At 35.8% G+C, this 25,713-nt stretch overlaps 1 protein-coding gene and 1 pseudogene across 1 annotated transcript; both read right to left on the bottom strand.

Moving 5' to 3' along the window:
* Positions 1-1,153: 1,153 nt before the first annotated feature.
* LOC114032296 (olfactory receptor 8G1-like) lies at positions 1,154-2,086 on the bottom strand. Its single transcript, XM_027847546.1, has one exon. The coding sequence runs from the start codon at positions 2,084-2,086 to the stop codon at positions 1,154-1,156; it is 933 nt and encodes a 310-aa protein (XP_027703347.1).
* A 15,859-nt stretch (positions 2,087-17,945) lies between these two features.
* Positions 17,946-18,742, bottom strand: LOC114032326 (annotated as a pseudogene).
* Between the last annotated feature and the right edge of the window lie 6,971 nt (positions 18,743-25,713).

Below are 25,713 nucleotides of genomic sequence, written 5' to 3'. Positions count from 1 at the left end.
CAGGGAAACAAAAAGCAACTGGAGTTTTCCCCAATTACCTAGCACCCAGGGAATTCACAGATACACTTCCAGATAGGGTGTCCATCCTTGTCCCCTATGCTGCGGAAGGTATACCCAGGTCCATGGCCTTGAACCAACCCAGTGGACTGAGAGCCTGAGAGTGTCAGGACGAGTGCAAGACAGCCTTGTAACTGTCTTCCAGAAAAGCACCTCCAAGCCTTGGTGCTTGGAGAGTGACCCCAACTACAGAGCAAGAAAGGGAGGGAAAGGAGGCTTACATACCTTCCAGTCTTGGCTGGAGAAGAACTTGGGGTTAGGCAGTTTCCCCGTACGGGCCACCAAAATGATGCACTTTAGGGGTTCAGGAGTCCCAGGACCCTAAAATCACAAACATATGGGTCCTACCTGAAAGGATTTGACCCTAGCCTTCTTTCAGCCAAAGACAAGGTTTATTAGAACATCCACAGCACTGGGCAGACTCTTAAGGAATCTGAACATGGGTAAGTAGTGGCTAGATTATAAGAATCTGAGCAGTGGCTAGATTTTAGGAATCTGAGCAGTGGCTACATTTTAAGAATCTAAGCCCATGTAAGTCTTTCCAGGTTTTTCTGAAATCATCCTGCTTATTGTTTCTGATTGCACAATAATATTGCATTACAATCATGCACCACAGCTTGTTTAGCCACTCCCCAACTGATGGGCATTACTTTGATTTCCAATTCTTAGCATCAAAAAGAGATGATATAAATATTTTTATATAAATAGGTCCTTTTCTATTTATTTGGATGTCTTTGGGATAATGACTAAGCATCCACACAGATTTTTAAATTAGGAAAGCTATCTCTTTAAATATCAGAAGCAGGTTAATCAATGATTATCTTTCATAGATATTCTACTAATTTGGAATGCAAACTAGAGAGTTATTAAACAGTACAACAAAGTAGAAACAGAGGCCCAGCCTACACTGGCTTGACAAATGTTTCCAAAGCAGCTGAGTTTAACTTTTTTAGTATTTACAGGTGTGGGGATAGAGTACCTGATTGTCACAAAGTAAAATCTCTCTCTCTCTCTTTCTCCCTCCCTTTCCCTCTCTCTCTCTCTCCATTTCAGTATGCACTAAACCCATTAACTCATTATTCTAATATTTCTCCTTTCACTGGAATGTTCTTTCTATAACTTTATTCAAGGCAATTTTGACATCCTTATTTCTCAGACTGTAGATTAGGGGGTTTAGCATGGGCACTATAATAGTGTAAAAGACAGAGGAGACTTTCCCCTGATCCATGGAACTAGATGAAGATGGCTGCATGTACATGAATGCACCAGAGCCAAAGAAGACACCAACTGCTACAATATGGGAGCTGCAGGTCCTGAAGGCTTTTGATCTGCCTTCAGTGGATTGAATTTTTAAAATGCTAGCAGTGATCAAGACATAAGAGCAAATAATGATCAGAGTTGGGCAAAGGACATTAAATGAACTGAAGGCCAGATTCAAGGCTTCATTGACATAGGTACTAGAACAAGAGAGCTTCAAGAGTGCAGGGAGATCACAGAAGTAATGATTGATAGCATTTTCCTTACAGAAGAGTACTCTAAACAAGCAGCCTGTGTGAACTGTGGCCTCGGTGAGGCCCAGTGCATACACCCCACTCACCAACCACGAGCACATCTCATAGGACATCATAAGACTATAAAGAAGGGGATGACATATAGCAACATAGCGATCATATGACATCACAGCCAACATGTGACACTCAGAAATTACAAAAATGATGAAAAAATATAACTGAGTCATGCACTCAGGGTAGGAGGTAGTATTCTTCTCTGACACAAAGTTCACTAGCATTTTGGGAGTGATGATAGTTGATTGACAGAGATCAATGAAGGACAAACTGCAAAGGAAATAGTACATGGGGGTGTGAAGATGAGAACTGAGTCTAATCAATAAGATCATGCCCAGGTTCCCAACTACAGTGATGACATAGATGCCAAGGAATAGGAAGAAGAGGGGCAGCTGGAGCTCTGGCTGATCTGTCAGTCCTATAAGGATAAACTCAGTCACTAGTGAATAATTTGCTATAGCCATTCTTTTTGAGTGCTGAGTAAGAGGAGACAAGAACCTGTTTACATGAAAGGAAAAAAAAAAGTCCTCATTATACAAGTCTCAGTTGAGAGATCAGACAGAACAGTAGAATTATCATTTCTATTTTAATTAACTTTTTTTGTCTCTTTCCCTACAACCCACTTATGGGGCAAAGCTTCAGATACCATGTACCTGAATTTTGACAAAGTATTTGTTGATCAATATTTGATATTAATATCAAAATTCATGGATCATCTTTATCAATATCTTACATAAAAACATCGATGTTATGCTTATCAAATTTAAACAGGATAAAGCTTGGAGAGATCACTAACTTGCAGTTTGATCAACACATTTTCTAAAAGTAACATGAAAGGTTAGGACAACAGGCTGAATCTAATATAATGAAATTTAATAAAGGTAAATGTAAAACCATTCACAGTACTTAAAACATTAGTTTCAAGACCACAACAGTATGAAGGTATGTTTGAAAATCTGTTTGTTTGACAAATATCTGATATTCTTAATAGACTGTAGATTCAGTATGACAACAATATATTGTGGCATTCAAAAATTAATGTAATCTTTGGTTACATGAAGGGAGTCATAGACTAGGAATAAGGAGGTAAGGAGGTGATAATTGTATTGTACTCCATCTTGCTCAAACCATATCTTAGGATTTGTGTACAATTCTTTTTGCCCTAATTGGGGATGGACTTTGACAAAGTAGAGAACACACAGAAAAGGGCATGAATGATCTTAAATTCATGCCACAGAAGGATAATTTGAATGGCTTGCAAAATTTTAGCTTCAAGAAGGGGAGGACCAATGGCATGTGACAATTGTTTTTATGTGTTTATAAATGTTGGATATGTAAAAGGGATTCTACTCATTCAGTTAGTGCCCAAGGGCAAGGCATGAAAGTTGCAAAGAGGCAAATGTGAAGATGAAATGTGTAACAATTATAAGTAGATCATAGTAACCTGGGCTGCCTGGGCAGGAGTGAGCTCCCCCTCACTGAATGTCTTCAAGCAGAGGCTGGATGACCACCATTGCTGCAATGGGTGTTAGGGAGAGGTCATGTGGCATGGTTTAGAATAAATGGAAGGTCTCTTCCAAATCTAAAATTCTGAAATTCTGCAATTCTGAGTTGTAGTTACTCCTACCTCCAAAGTCTATTTTTTTCAGCCACCTGTTTCCAGTCTTCAGCCCCATGCCATTGTCAGAGACAAGTGGAATGGAATGTGGAGATGTCCTTTCTTTGGCAAAGTCCTGAGGTTCCATGAATTTCTATTTAGAAGGAAGAATAATGTCAAATTAATCAAATACTCACCCTCCTGCAGTGGATCTCAGAGTCTCTTTACTCACTTCCTGGCAGGTAAATGTCTTCTATGAAGGTTATTATGGTCCTGTCATAGAGGCTTCTAATCTTTTTAATGTTCATGGGAATTAGGGCACAGAACTTAGTCTCTGAAATGCTCTCGTAGTTGATTTGATCTGAAGATGATTATTCTAATTGTGATTTTATCTAGAGTATCCTCTTCAGTCATAGGGAAAGAAACTGTTTATCTGTGTCAATGAAGTTTTTGATGATGTAACTTTGAGGCTTTTATGGCTGTTCACAAGATTCTTGGGAGCTCATTAGTAATTCACAGTCAGAGGCTCCCACTGGGACTCATCTCATAAGGGACCCCTCTTTTCTAGGAAGAAGCCATTGATATTTTCTTCTTGCTCTCAATTATTTTCTTTTTATTTCCTTTCCAAGTGCATAATGATCTTTTCAGGACATAATCCCAGTGCTTTACCTAGGAATTCTGGCATCTGGGACCAATTTATTTGAGTTGGGGGTTGTGAATCTTGGGCAGTATCTAAACAATGAATAATATTTTTTTCATGATTGAAGTAGCTTGAATTCTTAGGTCATAGAAATTGAGGAAGTTGAGTAACTGGCAGGCCTGAGGCTTCATGGGAGGGATGAGAAGGAGTAGAAAAGAACTATGAATGTCAAGCACTGAACTTATTGGAGAAGTAATAAAGTGAACTGGAGTTCCTTAGTTTTCAGCAGCAAAGACCACTATAAAATAGTTGATGAATGAGAGGGGTAGACTCAAAAGTTTGGAAGTGGCAGGGCCAAGCAAAGAATACGTTAAATTTTCTTAGTCCTGTGTATCAGAAGGTGTGTGAGAAGGCATTTAAATCCTTGAAAAGGATACCCAAAGAAGTCGTGTCTTCAGGAGAATGCTATGTTTCAGTGAGCACCAGAAAAAAGAAGAAATATAACGAGAAAGATTTAGGTTGAAACAGAGTTTATTAATAATAGAGAAGTGTTCTAGAGGGATGAGCTATGGTAGGTTACGGCTAAATTAATGGCAGCTGGCAGCACTTCCTTGACTGATCTCCCCTGTAAATATGTTTACTGATCTTTGGTGCTCAGTGTGTCCATCTTCTGTGCATTGGGATGATGCTGTTCATGCAGGTGAGCCCTGGTAAAGAACCATGGTGTTCAGGGTACCCTGGAAGATGCAGGGTATATATGTAAGGGAGTAAGTAGGCTGGGTAGTAAATTTATCTACCAAAAAAAGAGAAAAGAAAGCAATGTGTGCCTGCTGCATGTCAGGACCTGGGACAATGCTCTGGTGTCCTTGTGCTAGAAAAGATCTGAGTGTTCTTGTCTATCCTTGGCTATGTACAAGAGGATTAGACATATAGACCTAAAGGATTAGGGAGTGTTTCTTACAAGACTCCAATAGAGATAAGAAAATTTTGGAAATTATGAAGGCATTGTTATAATTATAACATTAAAATAATGAAAGCTTGCATTTATATGATGAGAATAAATAGTGGGACTCACATTGCATTCTCATGCCTGGACCTGTTCAAGAGGAGACCAGATGACCAATTGTTGCAGACATAATGGAGGGGATTTCTGTTTCAGTGATCTGGTAGGCTGTGGTAACTTTATCCATTTGTTTCTCTCAGAGCTCTGCCCAACAATCTGGGAAAGTTCTTTATGGACTAAGGAATACCAATTACGGATTAATATCTTTCAAAGCTTCAGGGCACATTTGTTTTCACAATTCTGCCTCTTAATATACTGTTGTCTTAATATACTGTTCCTAAGCTACCAAATTGAGAAACAATGGAGCCAGGAGAGAAGGACCTCAGTCTGACTTCTGCAAACTCTATTAATCTTGGAAATTTTGGTATTGAGATTATAATTCAAAATGATGTCATAAATTATGGATTTTGTCATCATAAAATTCTCTCTCTGACATTCTTCCAACCCCTCAAAGAGTCACTAACACTAGGACATATCTATCTTTAATCCTTATTTCATTTTTTTCTTCTGCTTTCATTCTCTGAATAAAACAAAATTTGATCTCATGCTTCTCTAAGAGAAATGAGTGACTTCAGTGAGAAAGAAGCCATGATGATGCTTCCCAGATCTTACTCCTACTTTGTACTGAATCCAACAGACAAAATTAAGGTAGAGTACCTCACAATTTATTGAGAGCTAACACTGATATGTCATGCCAGCCAAGGAAATGGGAAATTGCTTTCAGAATTTAATAGTAATTGAAATTTACTTAGTGTTTTAAAGTTTATAAAACATATTCACTCATTAATTCCTCACACTAGTTGTCTAAGTTATTGCTATTGTTATGCAAATTATACACATCAGAAAATACTGCCTTGGAGAGGTTAAATGACTTGTCTACATTTACACCTCTGATAAATGCTGAAGGAAGGATTTAAACTTAGATCTCTCTTAACTCCAGGGCAAGTATGTTTTCTCTGCCATTTTCATTTTAGTCCTTTAGTCCACTTGATTACAAACTGCTTGAGGGTAGGACATATCTTTTGCTTCTTGTTTTATCCACAGCTCTAAGCAAAGTACACAACACATAGAAGGTACTTAATGAATGTTTATTCATTCATTGATCAATTGATATTGACTCTTATAACTGTTGTTGATTGTGGACCTGGTCTAATTTTATCTCATGGGTCCTCAATGATTATGGTTGTTTTTCCTTTTCCTTGTGGCGAATGGGTAGGTTCACATTTTGGAGGAAGGTTAAGGAGTGAGTTACAATTTGATCTTCATGAGCCTGTCTTCAGGCATCACCATCTATAAAAAGGAAAAATCTCCAGTTTGTTGGGAAGGGCTGAAAAAATTATCAATGAGGCCATTATAAATGAAGCCTCAGGCTTAAAGTCTCTGACTTTTGAATTCTTTTTTTTTTGTTTGTTTCCTGCTGTTCCTTTCATCTAAACTGTTATCTGATATATTATCCAAAATTTCTTTCAACTCCTATCATATCCCTGAGTCACAAACCTAGTCATGTGCAACTCTTGGTGACCCCATTTAAGGCTTTCTTAACAAAGATACTGGAGTGGTTTGCCATTTCCTTCTCCAGTTCATTTTACAGATGAAAAAACTGAAGTGAACAGGGTTAAGTGACTTGCCTAGGCATCACACAGCTAGTAAGTGTTTGAAGCCACATTTGAACTCAAGTCATTTTGACTCCATGCCTGTTTTTCTATCCACTGTACCATATAACTGCCCCATATGATCCTAGGGACTCAATTTAATAATAACTCAATAAAGCAGGATGATGAGTTTGTTTTCAGTTCCCTATAATTCCTTTGATTCCTATGTAAATCAGCTCAAGAGCAAACCCCATAAAACTGTGATGGAGTTGATGGTGATTGTAACCCTTGTCTTACCTTTGGCAATCCAAAATAATTGCATTCCCTATACCTTTGTTTCAAATTCTGTGAAAAAGGATGGTGTTCACAGGGTCATCAGATTTAGTGATAGAAGGGATTTTAGAGATCATTTATTTTATTTATTTTTATATAATATATATATACATATATATTTATATACATAATAAGTATTTTAAAGATTGCTTAGTTCAACTACCTCATTTTAAAGACAGAGAAAATGAAACCCAAAGAGTTAGAATAATTTGCCTACACAGGAAATAAATCATGTTCAAATCCAGGTTCTCTGTCTCACTAGTTTTCCCAGTACATCTGTTCTTTATAAATGATCCTGAGATCAGCAGGAACGTCAACTGCTCTACTCTGTGTACTATGGAATTTTGGCCATCACTTTGACTCTTCTTTCATGGAGGAAAAGTGCAAAGTTACTATCTGAGAGGAGTTCTGTAGTTGTTGTTACTAGGGGATATAGCTGGAGTTGTGTCTTTAGAATACAAGGTTTTTTGATTCCAGGAACTGTTTTTAATTTGTCTTTGTATTCCTAGTGCTAGCCCAGAGCCTTACATGCAGAAATTATATAATACATGTTTGATGTATTGAACTGAATTAGACACAACAACCAGAACTTTTGACTCCTTACTGTCTCACCTATTTCCATCGACTATGGTGAGGATTGCATGGAAGTATCTTTTTTTTTTTTAACAGGCTGAAGGCAATTGGTACATAACTGATACCATTTCCATTATATATACTATGTATTCATTTATTCATTCCACTCCTTGTGGTCAGAAGGTATGTAGGTCCTTTAGACCTTTCTTATCATCTATTACGAGGCAGTGCTCTCTGTAAATAGTCAATAAATGCTAACTGAAGAAATCAATGAAAAGGTTGAACAAATGAGTTTTCCTTCAAACCACTACCAATGCTTTACTTGATGAGAAATGTTTTCTTCTTCCCAGGGATTTAGATTAACCTGTAACTCAATTTTGCTCTTTTCCCAGATACTTATTAATCTATAGCTCTGGGTTTCCAATATATGAAGTTTCAAAGTGAACCAGTGATCATGGAAAGGCCAAGAAGAAAGATAATCAGAGGCTAGAAGTGTTTCTTCTGACCCATTTCTCTCTGTCTCACTCATGATTATGTAGATGTGCATATATTTATGTTTGTGCATATATATACAATATACATATACATATATATTTGTGTGAATGTGACTGGGAATATGAGTGTGTATTATGCCTCTATGTATAAGCAAGGGTATGACAGAGCCTATGCTAAAGGGCTCTGAGCCAATTGTTCAATTTTCATTGTGAGCATTTACACATCAGAAATTGGCAAATGCTACAAACCAGGTCATGATATATTATTTTGTTGATTGTATAGACTTGAGAAAATGTTAAAATTGCAGCTTAAACTTAAATGTGTGTCATGCACATAAATATATGAGCTAGTTGTTAATCATTTGCCAGTACAACACTACACATATGTGTGCCTATATGCCATGGATTATCTAATATTAGAGCAGCATATCTTCTTACAACTAGAAGTGTAATAGATCTTAGATGACATTTAGTCCAACCTGTCATGTTATATGTAAATGTGCGGAAGCTCAGAAGGAGTAAGTGGTTTGCTCACGCTCACACAGGTAGAAAGGATAAAAGCTGGGAGGGATTAACAACACCAACACTCCCAACAATGGCTAGTATTTATATAAAACTTTAATATCTTCAAAACATTTCACTTATTATCTTGTCTCATCTCATCTTTATAACAATCATTCAAAATCAATGCAATTATCCCTATTTTTTTTTTGGTAAAGAAACTGAGTCAGACAGAGGTTGAGTCACTTGGCTTTGGTCACAGAGATAGTGGAACAACTGGTACTTAATAATAATTAGTGGTAGTACTCATAGTGACTAGCATTTATGCAGCATTTAAAATCTGCAGAGCATTTCATATATGTTACCTTGTTTCCTCTAATATTTATAAGAAGTCTTCAAATTAGGTGATATTTTCCATTTTGCAGGTGAGAGAACTGAAGCAGCAAGAATTACATGACTTGGTCAGGGTCACAAAGTTAGTAAGTGGCTCATACAGGTTTAGAACTCAGGCTTCCTGACTCCAAGTCTAATCTCTATCCAATGCATTACCTAATTGTTTAAAACTAATTTCCTGTAACTTGAAGTTTATTGTTATTAGTACAGTTAACACTGTACCATATGCTCACATATGCATATTTTTATGTATGTATGTGTGCACATATGCATTTATATTGTGCCACACAACTCTGTATATATATGCATTTTTGTTATGTCATACAACTTTATATATGTATGTATATGTATATGTTTTTCTGTGATTTCTTGATGTATGGAGTTCCCAGTGTAAAAACTCCCTGTTTTTAATCAGCAATTTACCTGTAATTCCTCATCTTAGATAGTAGCCTGGAGCAGTTATCATTGATGTTATGGCCTAAAAGTCTTTCTGACTCTCAAGCTGGATCTCAATATACTATATAAATGTATTCCCTCCATATCCCTAATCCAACCCCCCAAAAAACCCAAAGTTTTATCTCATAAAGTGAATGACTAAAGGTTTTGAGACTGAAATGATCTCAATGTACACTCAACTTTTAACAGGAAAGAAGTACAGATCCTGATGAAGAAACAGGTAAGCAGCAATGACAATACAGGATAAACTGGGTAAAATTGCATTTCTATATATAAAAACAAATTATAATAGGTACATGTATTTATAACTGTGTATTTGTGTATATATTTAATATAGTAGGAACTTAGTATCTTTCTACCCATACACATAAAACCCAGTTCTATAATATTGTGCAGGAATATATTAGTGGCAATGACTTTCACCAAATAATTGATCAATCAACAAGTATTATTTAGCACGAATTTTTATCAAACACAATGCTAAACAATGGAGATACAAACATAATGAAGAAGTCCCTTCATGTTACGTCCTCTTGGGGGTGACAGCATCCATATATATATATGATATAGGGATGAGGATTGTACCTGTGATTTTATTGATGTATATGGAAATCTGAGGTGAAGAAATTTCCTCTACCAAATATAGGTTGGCACCTTTTCTGTAATTCATAGTCTTAGAATTTCTTGGAGACACTGAAAAGTTAAGTGATGGTCAGGGTCACAACATGCATCATTCAGAGGTGGGATTTAAGCCCTGGTTTTCCTAGCTTCCAGAAAAGCCCTGATTTAATATTTACAGTGTGATTTTAGCTGTGTTATTAGAATTCATAGCACACATCTCCCCAAACTGTCCTCTCCAAAGTTAACAGTGATTTCTTAGACATCTTCCACTCTTAATTGCCAAATCAATGGCCTTTTCTCAATCCTCATTCTTTTTGATCTCTCTACTGCCTTTGACACTGTTAGTTGCCTTCTTCTCCTTGTTACATTCTTCTCTCTAGGTTTTCAGGACAGTGTTCTCTCCTGTTTCTTCTCCTATAAATCAGATTGCTTCTCCTCAGTCTCCTTTGCTGGATCCTTATCCAGGTAATCTTCATTAACCTTTCCTCTACTCTTTCCTGGGTTCTCTTCTCTTCTCCTTCTATACTATTCTTTTAACTTGGTAATTTTATCACCTCCTATGGATTTAATTATCCTCTCTCTACAGATGGTTTTCAAATATACTTATTCCACCCTAATCTCTCTAATGATCTTTAACTTCACATCCCCAGTTTACTTTCAGACATCTCAAACTGAATGTTCAGTAGACACCTTAGACTCAACCTGTCCAAAATTGAACTCACTATCTTTCTCCCTACCTTCTCCTATCTTCCTTAATACCACTGAGAGCAGCACTATCTTCCTAGTAAACAGGGGTGGGGAACCTGCAGCCTTTAGACCATATGTAGCCCTCTACATCCTCAAGTGTGGCCCTTTAACTGAATCCCAACCTCACAGAAGAAATCCCCTTAATAAAAGGATTTGTTCTGTAAAACATGGACTTAGTCAAAAGGCTGCACCCAAGGACTTAGAAGGCCACATGTGGCAGGTTCCCCAACTCTGTTTAGTCTGTTAGGCTTATAACCAAGATATCATCCAAAACTTCTCACTATCTCTCACTTTCCATATTCAATTTATTGCTAAGGAATATAGATTTCATCTTTACAACATCTCTCAGATATGCCCTTTTCTCTAATATTGCCACCAACATGGTGTACACTCACATCTGCTCACACTTGAATTATTGTTATAACCTGCTTGGTGGGTTTGCCTGCCTCAGATTTCTCCCCATGTTAATCCATTGTCCCTTCAGCTTCCAAAGTGATTTTCCAAAAGCCCAAGTCTGACCATATCACCCCTCTTCCCACTCTTATTCAATATAGTTGAGTTGTTCCCTATTGTCTTCAGATTTAAATGAAAAAAATAATCCTTCTCTATGGCATTCAAAGCCCTTTATGACCTAATCCTTCACTCTCCATCTTTCCTTTTTAGGTCTTCTTACACCTTCGGCAAGTCACACTCTTTGATCCAGTGACACTGGAATTATTTCTGTTCCTACAACAAAATATCGAATCTCTCAGCTTTCAACATTTTCTCTGGCTGCCCCCATGCCTTCAGTACTCTCCCTCCCCATGTCTGCTTCTTGGCATCCTTGACTTTCTTCAAGTTCCAACTCAAATTCCATCCTTTACATGAAACTTTTTCCAACTGTTCTTAATTCTAGATGAAGCACCTAATTTCCACAGGTGCTAATTCTAGTGTCTTCCTTGTGTAATTATTTTTATTTTTCCTATATATAGCTTATTCGTACATATTTGTTGACTATTTTACCTAAACTAATCTACTTATTCAATGCCATTTCAATCAAATTCCCCCAAAATTGTTTTTATTAACCTAGAAATAATAATAAAAGTCATTTGAAAGAACAAAAGGTCAAGAATATCAAAGGAATTAACTGAAAAAAATGTAAAGGAAGGAGGTTTAGCAGTACCAGATCTTAAATATTATAAAGCAGTAGTTTTCAAAACCATCTGGAACTGGTTATGAAATAGAAAGCTAGATCAGTGGAACAGAGTTCATGTACAATACACAGTAGCAAATGATTGTAGTAACGTTATGCTTGACAAATATAAAAAATAAGCTTTTGGGATAAGAATTCATTATTTGCTAAAATTTTTCAGGAAAGGTAGAAAGCAGTCTGGCAGAAATTGGGCATAGATCAATATCTTATACCATTTGCCAAGATAAGGTCAAAGTGGATGCATGACCAAGATATAAAGGGAGTAATTAGATTTATAGATAGAACAATTTATGAATAAGCAAGAGATAGCATTGTGAGATGTAAAATGGATAATTTTGATTACATTAAGTTAAAGGGTCTTTGTAAAATAAAACCAATGTAGCCAAGATCAGAATGAAAGCAGAAAGTTGGTAAAATTTTTATAGTTTCTTAAATAAAGTTATCATATTTCAAATATATAAAGAACTTTGTCAAATTTGTAAGGATATGAGTCATTCCCTAATTGATAAATGTTCAAAGGATATGAAGTCAGTTTTTTGATGAAGAAATAAAAATTGCAAATACTCATATAAAAATGTTCTAAGTCATTATTGATTAGAGACATACAAATCAAAACAATTTGTATATGTCATCTTACACCTATAAGATTAGCTAAAATTATAGAAGAACAAAGTGACAAATAATGAAGACTGAAATAAGCAGAACCAAGAGAAGGTTGTACATAGTAACTGCAATACTGTTGTAACAACTTTGAATGACTAAGTCATTTTGAATGTTATAAATACAAAAGTCAAAAGAACCTATGAAGGAAGATGCTATCCACACCCAGAGAAAAAAACAGAAAAATAGAAGTATGTATAGTATGGTTTTATGTACATATACTATGTATGTATGTATGTATGCATGAATGTACATACATATATATTTCTCTGTGTATATATGTAGTGTGTCTATATGTGTGTATATCTTGTGTGTATATATGTGTATGTATATACACACATAAGTAATGATTATTTATGCTTAATGTTAGCCTTCTCTGGGGTGGGGTGGGGAAGGAGAAAAAATTAAGAGAAAGAGTGCATAGCAGAGAATAAAGAAAATCCTAGAAAGAAGCACAGAAAAGCAGGGTAGTTTTGACAAAGTTATGTAGTATTTATTTACATAGTTTATCAAAAAAGGTAAACAGCACGAAATGGAAATTATGGTTTTATATTGAATCTTTTTTTTTATGTTGTGCTTTGTACATGGAAATGTTCCCTTATTGTCATTTTGTATTTAAGTTCAAAATGAAAAAAAAAAACCCAGAAATATGCAAATTTGAACTTCAAGCCACATAAAAATTAAAAAAAAAACATTTTAAATTTATTCCAGGTCAGGAAGGGCATAAACAAACCCAAAACAATGCACTTCTTAGAATTAAAACATGGGTGCTTGGAAACACTCAGTAATGATTATATACCTAATCTGAAAATAATGGAATATTACTGATAAAATACACATACACATACAAACATTATGTATATATGTACACATACATATATACATTAACATATATATATTCATATACATGTATATATGTATATATGTACTTTTTTTTTGCAAAAATTAACCATCAAGAATTATTGCTATATTCCTGTAGAAGGGTCGCTACATAAAGGGTGTGTCATTTGATAATTGGAATATCAGTTAGTGATTCATTGAGGTAAGTGTTCTTCATTGAATCAAAGAGAGGAGTCAAAAAGACAAAATTAATGTCACCTCCATTTTCTACTGTATTGATTCTACACTGTAATTGACTTTATGCTGTACTGATGTTTATAATTAAGTCTGAATCTGCCTAAAGCCACATTTCTATTTCCTTGAGCTAAATTCTGGAATACAGCTTTCCCTCTGAGTTTAAAGTTATAATTAATGGGAAAACCTGTTACCTACCATACTTCACATCCTGGGAAAATTCCAGCACATCGGTTTATTATCTGTAAAGGATTACAAACTTATCTGTTATATTTCCACAAGTTATATTGCCCATCCTTGCCATTCCTTGTAAAGTTAAGGAAAATTTTATCTCTGCGACAAATGCTCCTATGAGCCAGGGAATCTCCTGTCCCTGGTCCACTGAAAATGTCCTCACGATGTAGATGGATTTCATCAATCCATCCTTCTTTCCTTAATGACACAGAGAGATGATTTCTAGCCCCACATGAGTGCTAACTCTTCTTTCCTTGATGTAACAAACATGTTATCCCCATTCCCATGATACTATCTACCCTGAAACCAATTGCATTGTTTTCCCCCATACTCCAACTCTGTTCTTTGTTCTCTTTTACTTCCCCAAGTTATATGAAAGCTAGGAAGCCCTAACTCATGGTCTTTGGTCATTCAAAGAGGCCAATGACCCATCTTATTGGTTACTGCTAGTCAAACTAATAAATTGATCATGCTCTGACTTTTGTCTCTCAGTTTACCTTAATTTTCAAATGTAACACTTTTATATGGACTACTCCATATCATAGTAGATAAAAGAGGTCACTGGGAGTCAAGATATCTGGGTTCAAGATATTGTTTTATTATTGCCTATCCACGTGACCTTGGGCAAGTAATCTTTACTTTTGGGGATACAATTTTCTCATCTGCAAAACAAAAAAGATTAGACATCTTTAGCTTTCCTTGTATGTCCAACATTCTTTATAATTTATCTTGTGAATCTGGATAACTGGAGCAAATATCTCCCCTCTAAAGGGAAATCTACCTGCTGTTTTAGCAATCTTCTCCCTTTTGTGAGGCATTCAGGCAAACTGCATTATCATGTTTATTTTTCATATTAACAAAAACAGGAGAAAGTCAAGACATAGGCAACAATACATAGTCAATCTACTACTCCTTAATTCTAGACAGAGTAGTCCCCAAAGTTTCCATAGGGTAGGCTTATCTTCATTAACTAGAATTGGTGGCAGGATATCATGTGTTTGCACATACAGACAGGTGTCTCATTTTGTATTGTCTTTTTAAAAAATAGGAAAAAATTAATTACTTTTTAAAAGTATTTATATTGACAAAATTTGTTTGTGTATTGCCTGTTTACCCCACATCCTTCTCTCCCCCACTTCCAGAGAGCCAGCCTTTATAACAAATAATTTTTTTAAAGCCTTATTGCTTTCAAGCTTAAAATATGATGTACTGCAATAGGGTGCTAACTGAACAAGCTGGGAGACTAGACATTGTCTCCAGTGGTCAATAACTCTCAAAAGTTCCAAAAGAAAAGTACCATGTGATGAAAGAAGAGGAATTATAGCTGTCTCTGCAGGCCTAAACAAGAAGACTGACAAGGGACCAGCCTTATGAATTAACAGTAGAGAATATTAATTCCTGCCCACGCTCTGGCAGAGGGCACAGCTGAACTCACTAGCTTGTGTTCTAGTATATGATGAACAATTTCCTTACTGCTATTGCCATCTCTGCCAACTCATCCTACTTTTCCCTCACCCCACCATTCCATAGCAACAAGCAAAAGATTTTGACTCTGTCCATCTACTTGCAAAAAGGAGGTGGTAGTATGGGAATGTGGTAATATTTTGCCTGGGGTGATGGTATTCTGTGAAAGAACTACAGAACAGAGGGGACAGTAAAACAACATGAATGTCGGAACTCACCAGGAAAAAGGATTGGCATTTATCTTGAACCAGTCTTAATCCCCTCAGAAATCACTTGGAACAAGGATTCAGGCTGGTGAAAAAGAAATTTCCCAATCTGCAAGGATGCTGAGACATTTTGATGACCAGAGTGATTAGGTAATATAGAAGGAAAAAAACTTAAGTCATCAAAGATCTCAGGAATAAGAAAAGATTTAAACCTAGAGTGCAAGCAAATTAATCAAAATGAATTATATTAAAACAGAAAGTGTTTCTCCTGGTATCATCAAGGAATTTGTTATTTGTTATTGGAATTGTTAAATTTAATTGCTGTATTTTTTGGACTTTGTGGCATAGATTTTTTTCTGGAAGTGATCTGTGAAATTTGCTTGATGTTTTGTTTTTTATATTCATAAATTCTGAGCAGAATTCTTGTATTATTTCTTGCATTATGGTATTCAGGTATTTTTTACTTGTCATTTTATTCTAGAAAGTTTATGAGATTTCAATTGTCCCTATGCATCCTGTCCTTTAGATCAATGTACTTGACTAGTAAAAAAATTATGTGTTCTTTTTTTACTGTACTTTTTTTTCCTACTTCTTATCTTAATGATTGTCCTTTACTTAATTATGTAGTTATTCCCCCAGATTGTCCTTTACTTCACATATATTTGTAATCTCAATCAATTCTCTATCTTTTTTGGGAAGACTCACTATTGTAGATTTAAGTCTTTCTATGCTGCAAATTATTTCTGCTCTGTAGGCCATAAATTTTGTTTAGTTTCTTTTAACTTCTTTCAATGTTGTGATTTCTCTTATAAGTTAGTTGGGAATATTCTGCTACATAGTTCTATACTTCCTTGGAATTCACATAGTTCTTTGTTTTGTTGGGTATTGGTTCAATTCCCTTCATCTTACAACATTTATTTTAAAATGGTTAGTTACTCAACATTTTGGCAGTTGTTTTCCCTTCAGTTTGTACTCACACAAATAGATTTGGTGCCTAGAGAGCTTCTGCTACCTTAATTCCAATCAGTAAGCCTGTGGATCTGTATTCCTAATGCTATAGTTCACAAACTTCCAATCAGTGTGCTTTCTGTTAACATTCAACTACTGTAGACATAGTGCTTGTTATCATTATTATTAAATATAACATAGTAAGAGTATTGCTTTCCTCCGAGATAAACCTTGGGTAAACTGTCATATAAATGAAAATGACATAAGTTGAAGACCAAGTTTTTCTATTGACTTGCTTTGTGACTTTGGGTAAATCATTTGTTCTTTTGGGGGTACAGTTTCTTGAACTTAAAATGGGTTATACTACTAGGTTTGTGTCCCAAAGAGATCATAAAAACAGGAAAAGGAACTACAAGTAAAAAATAATTATAGTGGCTTTTTGTGTTGTGTCAAAGAATTAGAAATTGAAGGGATGTCCATCACTTGGGGAATGGCTGAACAAGTTGTGGTATATGAATATAATGGAATACTATTATTCTATAAGAAATGATGAGCAGATGGGTCTCAGAAAAACCTGGAAAAACTTACATGAACTGAAGCTGAGTGAAGTAAGCAGAACCAGAACATTGCACACAGCAACATTGTACAATGATCAACTATGATAGATTTAAAACTCTTCTCAGCAATACAAGGATCCAAGACAATTTCAAAAGTCTCATGATGGAAAATGCCATCCACATCCAGAGAAAGAGCTATGGATCTGACTGCAGATCAAAGATACTATTTTCACCTTTTTTTGTTTTTGATTTTTTTCTTTCTTGTGGTTTTTCCCTTTTGTTCTGATTCTTCTTTCACAACATGACTAATAGGGAAATATGTTTAAATTTGTACATGTATAATATCAGATTGGTTGCTGTCTTGAAGAAGGTGGAGGGAAGGGAGAGACAGAGAAAAATTTGGAGCTCAAAATTTTACAAAAATGAATTTTGAAAACTACTTCTACATGTAATTGGAAAAAAGACTATTAAGTAAAAATTAAAGAAAAGAAAACAAAAAATGGGTTAGATTTATAAAACTGTAAATTTTCTCATTCAAAATTCTCTATCATTTCTCTTGTGAAATTTGGGAATTTAATTACTACTTGTAATAGTAAATTCCACAAAGAAGGATATCAAGAAAAATTCATTTCCACACAGGTTTTTGAACTAGAAAAGCCATCTCTTTAAATATCAGAAGCAGGTTAATCCATAATTGAATGTCATAGGTACTCTACTAATCTTGAATGCAAAATAGAGAGGTATTACCTAATTGGACAAAAGTAGGAAGAGATACCCAGCCTACAGTGGTGTGAGAAATGTCTTCCAAGCTGGTCTGAAGTAGGCTTCTCAGTAATCACACTTGTGGGGCAGAGTACCTGGTTGGTACAAAGCAAAGATTTCTCCCCACCCCCTGACCCCCATCTTCGTTCTCTCCTTGCTCAGCATCCCAGAATCCACTAAAACCAATAACCCATTATTCTGACATTTTTGCTTTCACTAGAATGTTCTTTCTATCATTTGCTTCAAGGCAATTTTGACATCCTTATTTCTCAGACTGTAGATGAGTGGGTTTAGCATGGGCACAGCTATAGTGTAAAAGACAGAGGATACTTTCCCTTGATCCCTAGAGCTCAATGAAGATGGCGGTAGGTACATAAAAGCACCAGAGCCAAAGAAAACACAAACTGCTGCAACAGGGGAGCTGCAGGTCCTGAAGGCTTTTGATCTTCCTTCAGTGGATTGAACTTGTAAGATGCTAGCAATGATCAAAACATAAGAGCATATAATGATCAAGGTTGGGCAAAGGATATTAAATGTACTGGAGGCCAGTTTCACCACTTCATTGACATAGGTGTTAGAACAAGAGAGCTTCATGAGAGGAAGGAGATCATAGAAGTAATGATTGATAGCATTTTCCTTACAGAAGACCACTCTAAGCAGGCAACTTGTATGAGCCAACACTCCACCCACCAATCATGAGCACACCTGGTAGGATATAATAAGATTATAAAGAAGGGGATGAAGATAGTGACATAACAGATATATGCCATCACAGCTAACATTTGACATTCAGAAGTTCCAAAAATGGCAAAAAAATAGAACTGAGTCATGCACTCGGTAGGAGATGGTGTTCTTCTCTGAGACAAAGTTCACTAGCATTTGGGAGTGATGACAGTTGATTGACAGAGATCAATGAAGGACAAACTGCAAAGGCAATAGTACAAGGGAGTGAGAAGATGAGAAATGAGTGTAATCAATATGATCGTTCCCGGGTTCCCCACCACAATGACCATATAGATACCCAGGAACAGGAATAAGAGGGGCAGCTGGAGCTCTGACTGGTCTGTCAGTCCTATGAGAATAAATTGAGTCACTAGTGGGTAATTTTAGAGTGTAGAGTAAGAGGAGGCAAGAACCTTTAGATAGGAGGGGAAAAAAGAAGTCCTCATCATTACAAGTCTCAAGTAGAGGGCTCAGACAGAACAAGTAAAACTATAATGATTTCAATTATCCTTTTCTTCTCTATTTTCCTACAACTAGCTACAAGGAAAAATTGTAGATATAATGTACCTAAATTTTGGCAAAGCATTTGTTGATCAATATTTGAAATCAATTTCAAGATTTGTAGCTCATCTTGATCAATATCTTGATCAATATCAATAACATAAAAACATAAATAGTATCCACGTCAAATTTGAACATAAAGCTGGGAGAGATCACTAACTTGCAGTTTGACCAAAAAATGATCCAAAAAAACACAATAGGTTAGGACAATGGGCTAAATCTAATAAAATGGAATTTAATAAAGATCAATGTAAAATCCTTCATAGGATTCAAAAGAAGCAGTTTCAAGACCACAACAATATGGAGGTATCTTTAAAAGTTTGTTTGGCAAAGATCTGTGATTCTTAGCAGACTGCAAATTGACGATGACTCAACATAATGAGGCAGTCAAAGGATTAAATGTAATCTTGAAGGGAGGCATACATTCTAGGAATAAGGAGTAGATAAGTGTAGCATACTGTATCTTGCTCAAGCCACATCTACAGTGTTTTTTTCCTGATTGTTTCCCATAACTGAGGAAGGGCATTGACCAAGTGGAAAACATCCAGAAAAGGTCAATGAGGGTCATGAATGATTTTAAGTACATGCCACATAAAGATAGTTTGAATGGCCTGTAAAATTTTAGCTTGGAGAAGCGAAATATCAATGGGAAATGATAATTGTTTCTAAGTGTGTGCAAGGGCTACCTGTGAAAAAGTAATTTGACTTGTTCTATTTATGCCCAAGAACAACGTATGAAAATTGCAAAGAAGCAAATTTAAGCTTCATGTGAGAATGAAATCCACAGAATTGTGAGAATGGGTCTTCTGTCTAGATTACATACTGGGATAGTTTGTTCCCACAATTGATCCCTGGTAAAGAGCTGTGTTTGTCAAGGTACCCAGGTGTACCAGGGGAATGGGACATTCCTTTCAACAGCCAACAATAACTGACATCTATTTAGTGTTTTAAGGTTTACAAAATATATTCATATGTATATATATATATATATAAATTATTCCTCATAACACTTCTGCAAGTAACTGTTGTTATGCTCATTATACACATCAGGAAATGCTACCTTGGGCAGATTAAATGACTTGTCCACATTTACATCTTTGATAAGTCCTAAAGGTAGGATTCAAACTTAGGTCTCCCTCCTTCTCTCTCTTTTTTAATTAATTAATCAATTTTTAGTTTTCAACATTCACTTCCATACACTTTTGAGCTTTAAGTTTTCTCCCCTTCCCTCCTTGCTTCCCTCCCCAAAATGGCATTCAATCTGATATAGGCTCTATATATACATTCCTGTTAAATATATTGTCACATTAGTCATAATGTAAAGAAGAATTAGAACCAATAGGAGGAACCTCAAGAAAGAAGAAATGAAACAAAAGAGAAGAAAAAAAGAGCAAATAGTATGCTTTGATCTGTATTCAGACTCCATAGTTCTTTCTCTGGATGTGTATAGCATTTTCCATCATGAGACTTTTGGAGATGTCTTAGATCCTTGCATTGCTGAGAAGAGCTAAGTCTATCAAAGTTAGTAATTGCATGATGTGGCTTTTACTGTGTACAGTGTTCTCTTGGTTCTGCTCACTTCACTCAGCATCAGTCCATACAAGTCTTTCCAGGTTATTCTGAAGTCAGCCTATTCATCATTTCTTACAGCACAATAATATTCCATTACATTCATATACCACAACTTGTTCAGCCATTCCCCAATTGATGGACATAACTTCAATTTCTAATTCTTTGCCACAACAGAAAGAGCTGCTATAAATATTTTTGATTATGTGGATTATTTTCCCATTTTCTTGATCTCTTTGGGATACAGCCCTAGAAGTGCTATTGATGGGTCCAAGAGTATGCACATTTTTATAGCCCTTTGGGCATAGTTCCAGATTGTTCTCCAAAATGATTGGATTAGTTCACAACTTCACCAACAATGCATGAATGTTCCAATTTTCCCACATCTTCTCCAACATTTATCATTTTTCTGTTTTATCATATTGGCCAATCTGATAGGTATGATGGGGTACCTCAGAGTTGTTTTGATGTGCATTTCTGTAATCAATAGTGATTTAGAGCATTTTTTTCATATGACTATGAATAGCTTTAATTTCTTCATGTAAAAACTGCCTGTTCATATGCTTTGACTATTTTTAATTGAGGAATGACTTGCATTTTTGTAAACTGGACTTAGTTCTCTATATATTTTAGAAATGAGGCCCTCATCAGAGACACTAGTTGTAAAAATTATTTCCTAGTTTTCTGCTTCCCTCCTAATCTTGGTTGCATTGGCTTTGTTTGTGCAAAAAATAGGTCTCTCTTAACTTCAGGGCAAGCATGTTTTCTCTAACATTTTCTTTTTAGTCTTTTAATTCATTACATTGTAAGCTCCTTGAGGACAGAGAATATCTTCTTCCTTATTTTAAAATGCTTAGTCCTTAGCACAGTACTAAGCACATGGTAGGTGCTCAAGTTGTGGATGATGAGTCTTTTCTAACTTAACCCATTAGTCTTTGATAATTGTCTCTTTCTCCTATTCCTTGTGGTGAATGGACAGGTTCAAGCTTTTTTGGCAGGTTAAGGTGTGAGTTGTAATTTGATCTTCATGTTCTTGTTTTCAAGAATCTCAAATAAAAAGGAAAAAATCTCTAATTCAGGGTTGGAAGGGACTGGAACTAACCACTTCACTTCCCTGTGGGACCATCATGAAATAAGCCTCATAAAACTATTGAATGTAAAAATGAGTTGTAATAGTATTGGAGTTGTTGTTATTCAGTCATTCAGTTGTGTCCAACTCTTCATGATCTCATGGACCATAGCACTCAAGGTCCTTCTATCTTCCACTATTCCTTGAAGTCTGTCCATTTTTATGTTTGTTGTTTCCATGATATTATCTATCTATCTCATCCTTTCCTGTCCCCTTTCCTTCTGCCTTCAGTCTTTCCCAACAACAGGGTCTTTTAATGTTTTCATTATGTGGCCAAAGTATTTAAGCATCAGCTTCAGTAATTGGCCTTCCAGTGAATAGACTGAATTAATTTAAGGATTGACTTATTTGACCTCTTTACTGTCCAAGGGGACTCTCAAAAGTCTTCTCCAGCACCACAATTTCAAAGTGTTGATTCTGTGGTGCTCAGCTTTCCTTATAGTCCAACTCTCACAGCCTTACATTGCTACTGGATAAACCATAACTTTGGCTATATGAATACCTTTGTCAGGAAAGTGATGTTTCCGCTATGCTATCTGGATTTGCCATAGCTTTCTTTCCAAGAAGCAAGCATCTTTTAATTTCATGGCTACAGTCACCATCTGCAGTCATCTTTGAGCCCAGGAATATAAAATCTGACATTGCTTCTATTTCTTCTATTTGCCAACGGGCCATGAACAACATTTCCAAAAGTCTTATATAAGTGTCGAAATTTGACATCTATGTTTCAAGTGAAGGGATGGTGCTGTGAATTACTTGTGTCTAGCCAGGAGTGATGTAGAATACATGATGTTTATTGTAAAGGCAGGTGTAAATGTCTAGGACCAAGGATGGTGTTTGGCAAGACTGATTGCCCAGAGCTGTCCATACTTCCAAGGGCATGGGACAGTCCTCAAAAGCTAGATCATGACTCCCCTTGGGCAGAGTCAAGTGGGTTCTCCCATCCCACTAGCAAGTCAGCCTCAGTGACCAAGCTGCTGGTCTGCTCTGGCTAAGACTGGCTAACCAGTGAATAAAACCATGGCTTTTTAATACAATTTTTAGAAGGGTGTATCTATGTGTAAGGGGATAGGTTGGAGCTTTATCTGGGGTACACACACAGTGTGAGTTTAGATAGTGCCTTGGTGGCACCCAAGTTTATGATACTTACACCTAGAAGATGTAACCAGTGGGTGTGACTATGAAACATATGTTTCTTTATATTAAGAAAGGAGTTATTCTGAGGTACCACATCACACCTATCAGATTTGCTAACATGACAAAACAGGAAAATGAGAAATGTTGGAGAAGATGTGGGAAAATAGGAACACTAATGCATTGTTGGTGGAGCTGTGAACTGATCGAACCATTCTGGAGAGTAATTTGGAAGTATGCTCAAAGGGCTACAAAATTGTGCATACTCTTTGGTCCAGCAATACTACCTCTAGGTATATATCCCAAAAAGATTATAAAAATGGGAAAAGGACCCACATAATCAAAAGTATTTATAGCAGCTCTTTTTGTGGTGGCCAAGAATTGGAAATTGAGAGGATGCTCATCGATTGGGGAATGGCTGAACAAGTTGTGGTATATGAATGTAATGGAATGCTATTGTTCCATAAGAAATGATGAGCAGGTGGACTCAGATAAACCTGGACTTACATGAACAGATGCTCAGTGAAGTGAGCAGAACCAGGAGAAAATTGTACACAGTAACAGCAACATTGTACAGTTACCAACTTTGACAGACTTAACTCTTCTCAGCAATACCAGAATCTAAGACAATTCCAAAAAACTCATAATGGAAAATGGTATCCAAATTACAGAAAGAACTATGGAGTCTGCAGATCTGAACATATTATTTTCTCTTTTTTGTTTCTTCTTTTTCTGGTTTTTTCCTTTGGTTTTAATTCTTCTTGACAATGTGACTAATGTGGAAATATGTTTAGTATGATTGTACATGTATAGCCAATATGAGATTACACACTGTCTTAGACAGCAGTGGGTGGAAAGAGGAGGAGAAAATTTAGAACTCAAAATCTTATAGAAGTGAATGTTGAAAGCTAAAAACAAATAAATAGAATTTAAAAAAAAGAAAGGAATTATTTTGCTAAGGGAGAGGCACATGCCTTGCAATTACATTCATATATAATATAGGCGCTTTAGGAATATTTTTTGTGGGGGGGGATTAGGACACATAGGACAAGGCAGAATGGTTAAAAGTGGAATTTTGATGAAGAGCAAAATAGGACATTAAAAATTTACAGATCAAAGAACTGATCACAGAAAGGGACAATATATGTCAGGTCAAATCAAAAAGTGATCAGAAAACACTAGAGCTGAAGCTAGTATCTGAAGCTGGAATTTTGTAAACACAAAGAGCAGTAACTAACCAGATAGGACTAAGGCTGTAGATAATGTCTCAACTTAAGTAAGTAGGGGTAATCAAGCTGAGCCAGTAATTCTTCTATGATTTATCAGTTAATTACCTGAGTTAATATTTGGTGTCTCAACTATATTCTTCATGCTCTATATAGTGATATAACTAGCTATCTTAAAGAAATAGTAGTCATAAAAAATAGAGAAAAACTTCTCTTACTGAAGTATGAAGAGAAAAAATGCAAATAAAATATGTTTTCCAAAATAAGAAGAGTAAATCCACTTCTGAGACAAAATTGACCACAGCTCAAATAACTGAAACTTTCTAAGTCAAAAGCTCCTTCTTTTTTTATAGTTTTATAGTTACAGTGTTAGTCTAAGGCAACAACCCTTTGAAGGACAGAAGACTAGATAAGGAATGGAACTAAGGAGGTGGCATCAGGATTCACCATCAGAAAAAAAATCAGTTTAAAAATCAGTTTATTCTTTAAAATTTCTTTAAAAAATGGAAAGCATACAAATGTAACCTTCAGGCCATTTAGATTTTAGAAAACAAATTCCAGTTTAAATTCCTTCCAAATTGGGAAGAGTTTAAACAAACCTTAAAGAATGTGCCTCTTAGAATTGAAGGTTGCGTGCTTGGGGGCACTCAATATTGACAATATGCCTATCCAGAAAGCAATGGGATACTCCTGAGACAAAATACTATAGATTCCTAGAATTATAGAATTAAAAAATGCTCAAGGCTTTAAAAATTCTCATCCTCTCTCTTTCTCTCAACATATATATGTAATTTGCAAAAATTGTCCATGGGGAATTATTGCTCTATTCCTCTGTATTTGCTAATATATATGTATGTGTATATATATATATATATATATGTATACACACACACACTCACACACACACACACACACATGTACATATATATATAGGGTGTGTGTTTATGTTGCCCATGTAGGTTAGGTGGGTCCACATAGTCTATCTAGAAGTGGTTCATATGCAAGTTAGTAGAGATCTTTCTAGTGTCTCCTCCTCTCACTCTTCGTCAAAAGAGACTGATGAAACAGGAAATTTGTGCTAGGAAGATGATGAATAGGAAAATGGATAAAACCTATATTCTATGAGTTGGAGGGGCATCTCCCACCATAAAAGTAAAGACAGAAGTCAAATAAATAGAGCCTACTGAGTTGTGTAAATACAGACTCTAAGCCTAATTCTTTGTTATAAGAAAACTCTACTATCTTGGAGACCTCTAGTCCCACCTCTAATTATGATGTTATTAACCAGAGACTTTCTGCCTCACAAAGATGGTTTGATGACAGTAACTACAAGGAAAGATCTCCACCTGAACAGAACTGATCTTCTGATAACTCCAAAGATTATAAGGTTAATAAGTTATAATCCCAAGGTTAATTACCACCCACCCAATCACCTAACATCTTGTCCCTCTCAAATAAGGAAAGTAGCTGAACAATCTCACTGATATACTCCCCCAACAACATTGCTTAAAATGCAATAAATACATATCTCCTTTTGTTCTGTGGAGTTCCTAGCCACATAGGAAATTTTTGTTGTTGTTCAGTTATTTCAGCCTTTTCATGACCCTATTTGGGGTTTTCTTGGGAAAGATACTGGGGTAGT

Source organism: Vombatus ursinus, unplaced genomic scaffold (genome assembly GCF_900497805.2).
Source record: "Vombatus ursinus unplaced genomic scaffold, bare-nosed wombat genome assembly UNPS02015414.1, whole genome shotgun sequence".
Classification (NCBI taxonomy): Eukaryota; Metazoa; Chordata; class Mammalia; order Diprotodontia; family Vombatidae; genus Vombatus; species Vombatus ursinus.
Note: the sequence above shows the minus strand (reverse complement) of the source record. Positions and strands in the feature narration are given on the sequence as shown.

Coding starts and splice junctions, on each gene's coding strand:
- LOC114032296 (XM_027847546.1), bottom strand. CDS start 2,086: ATGGCTATAGCAAATTATTCACTAGTGACTGAGTTTATCCTTATAGGA.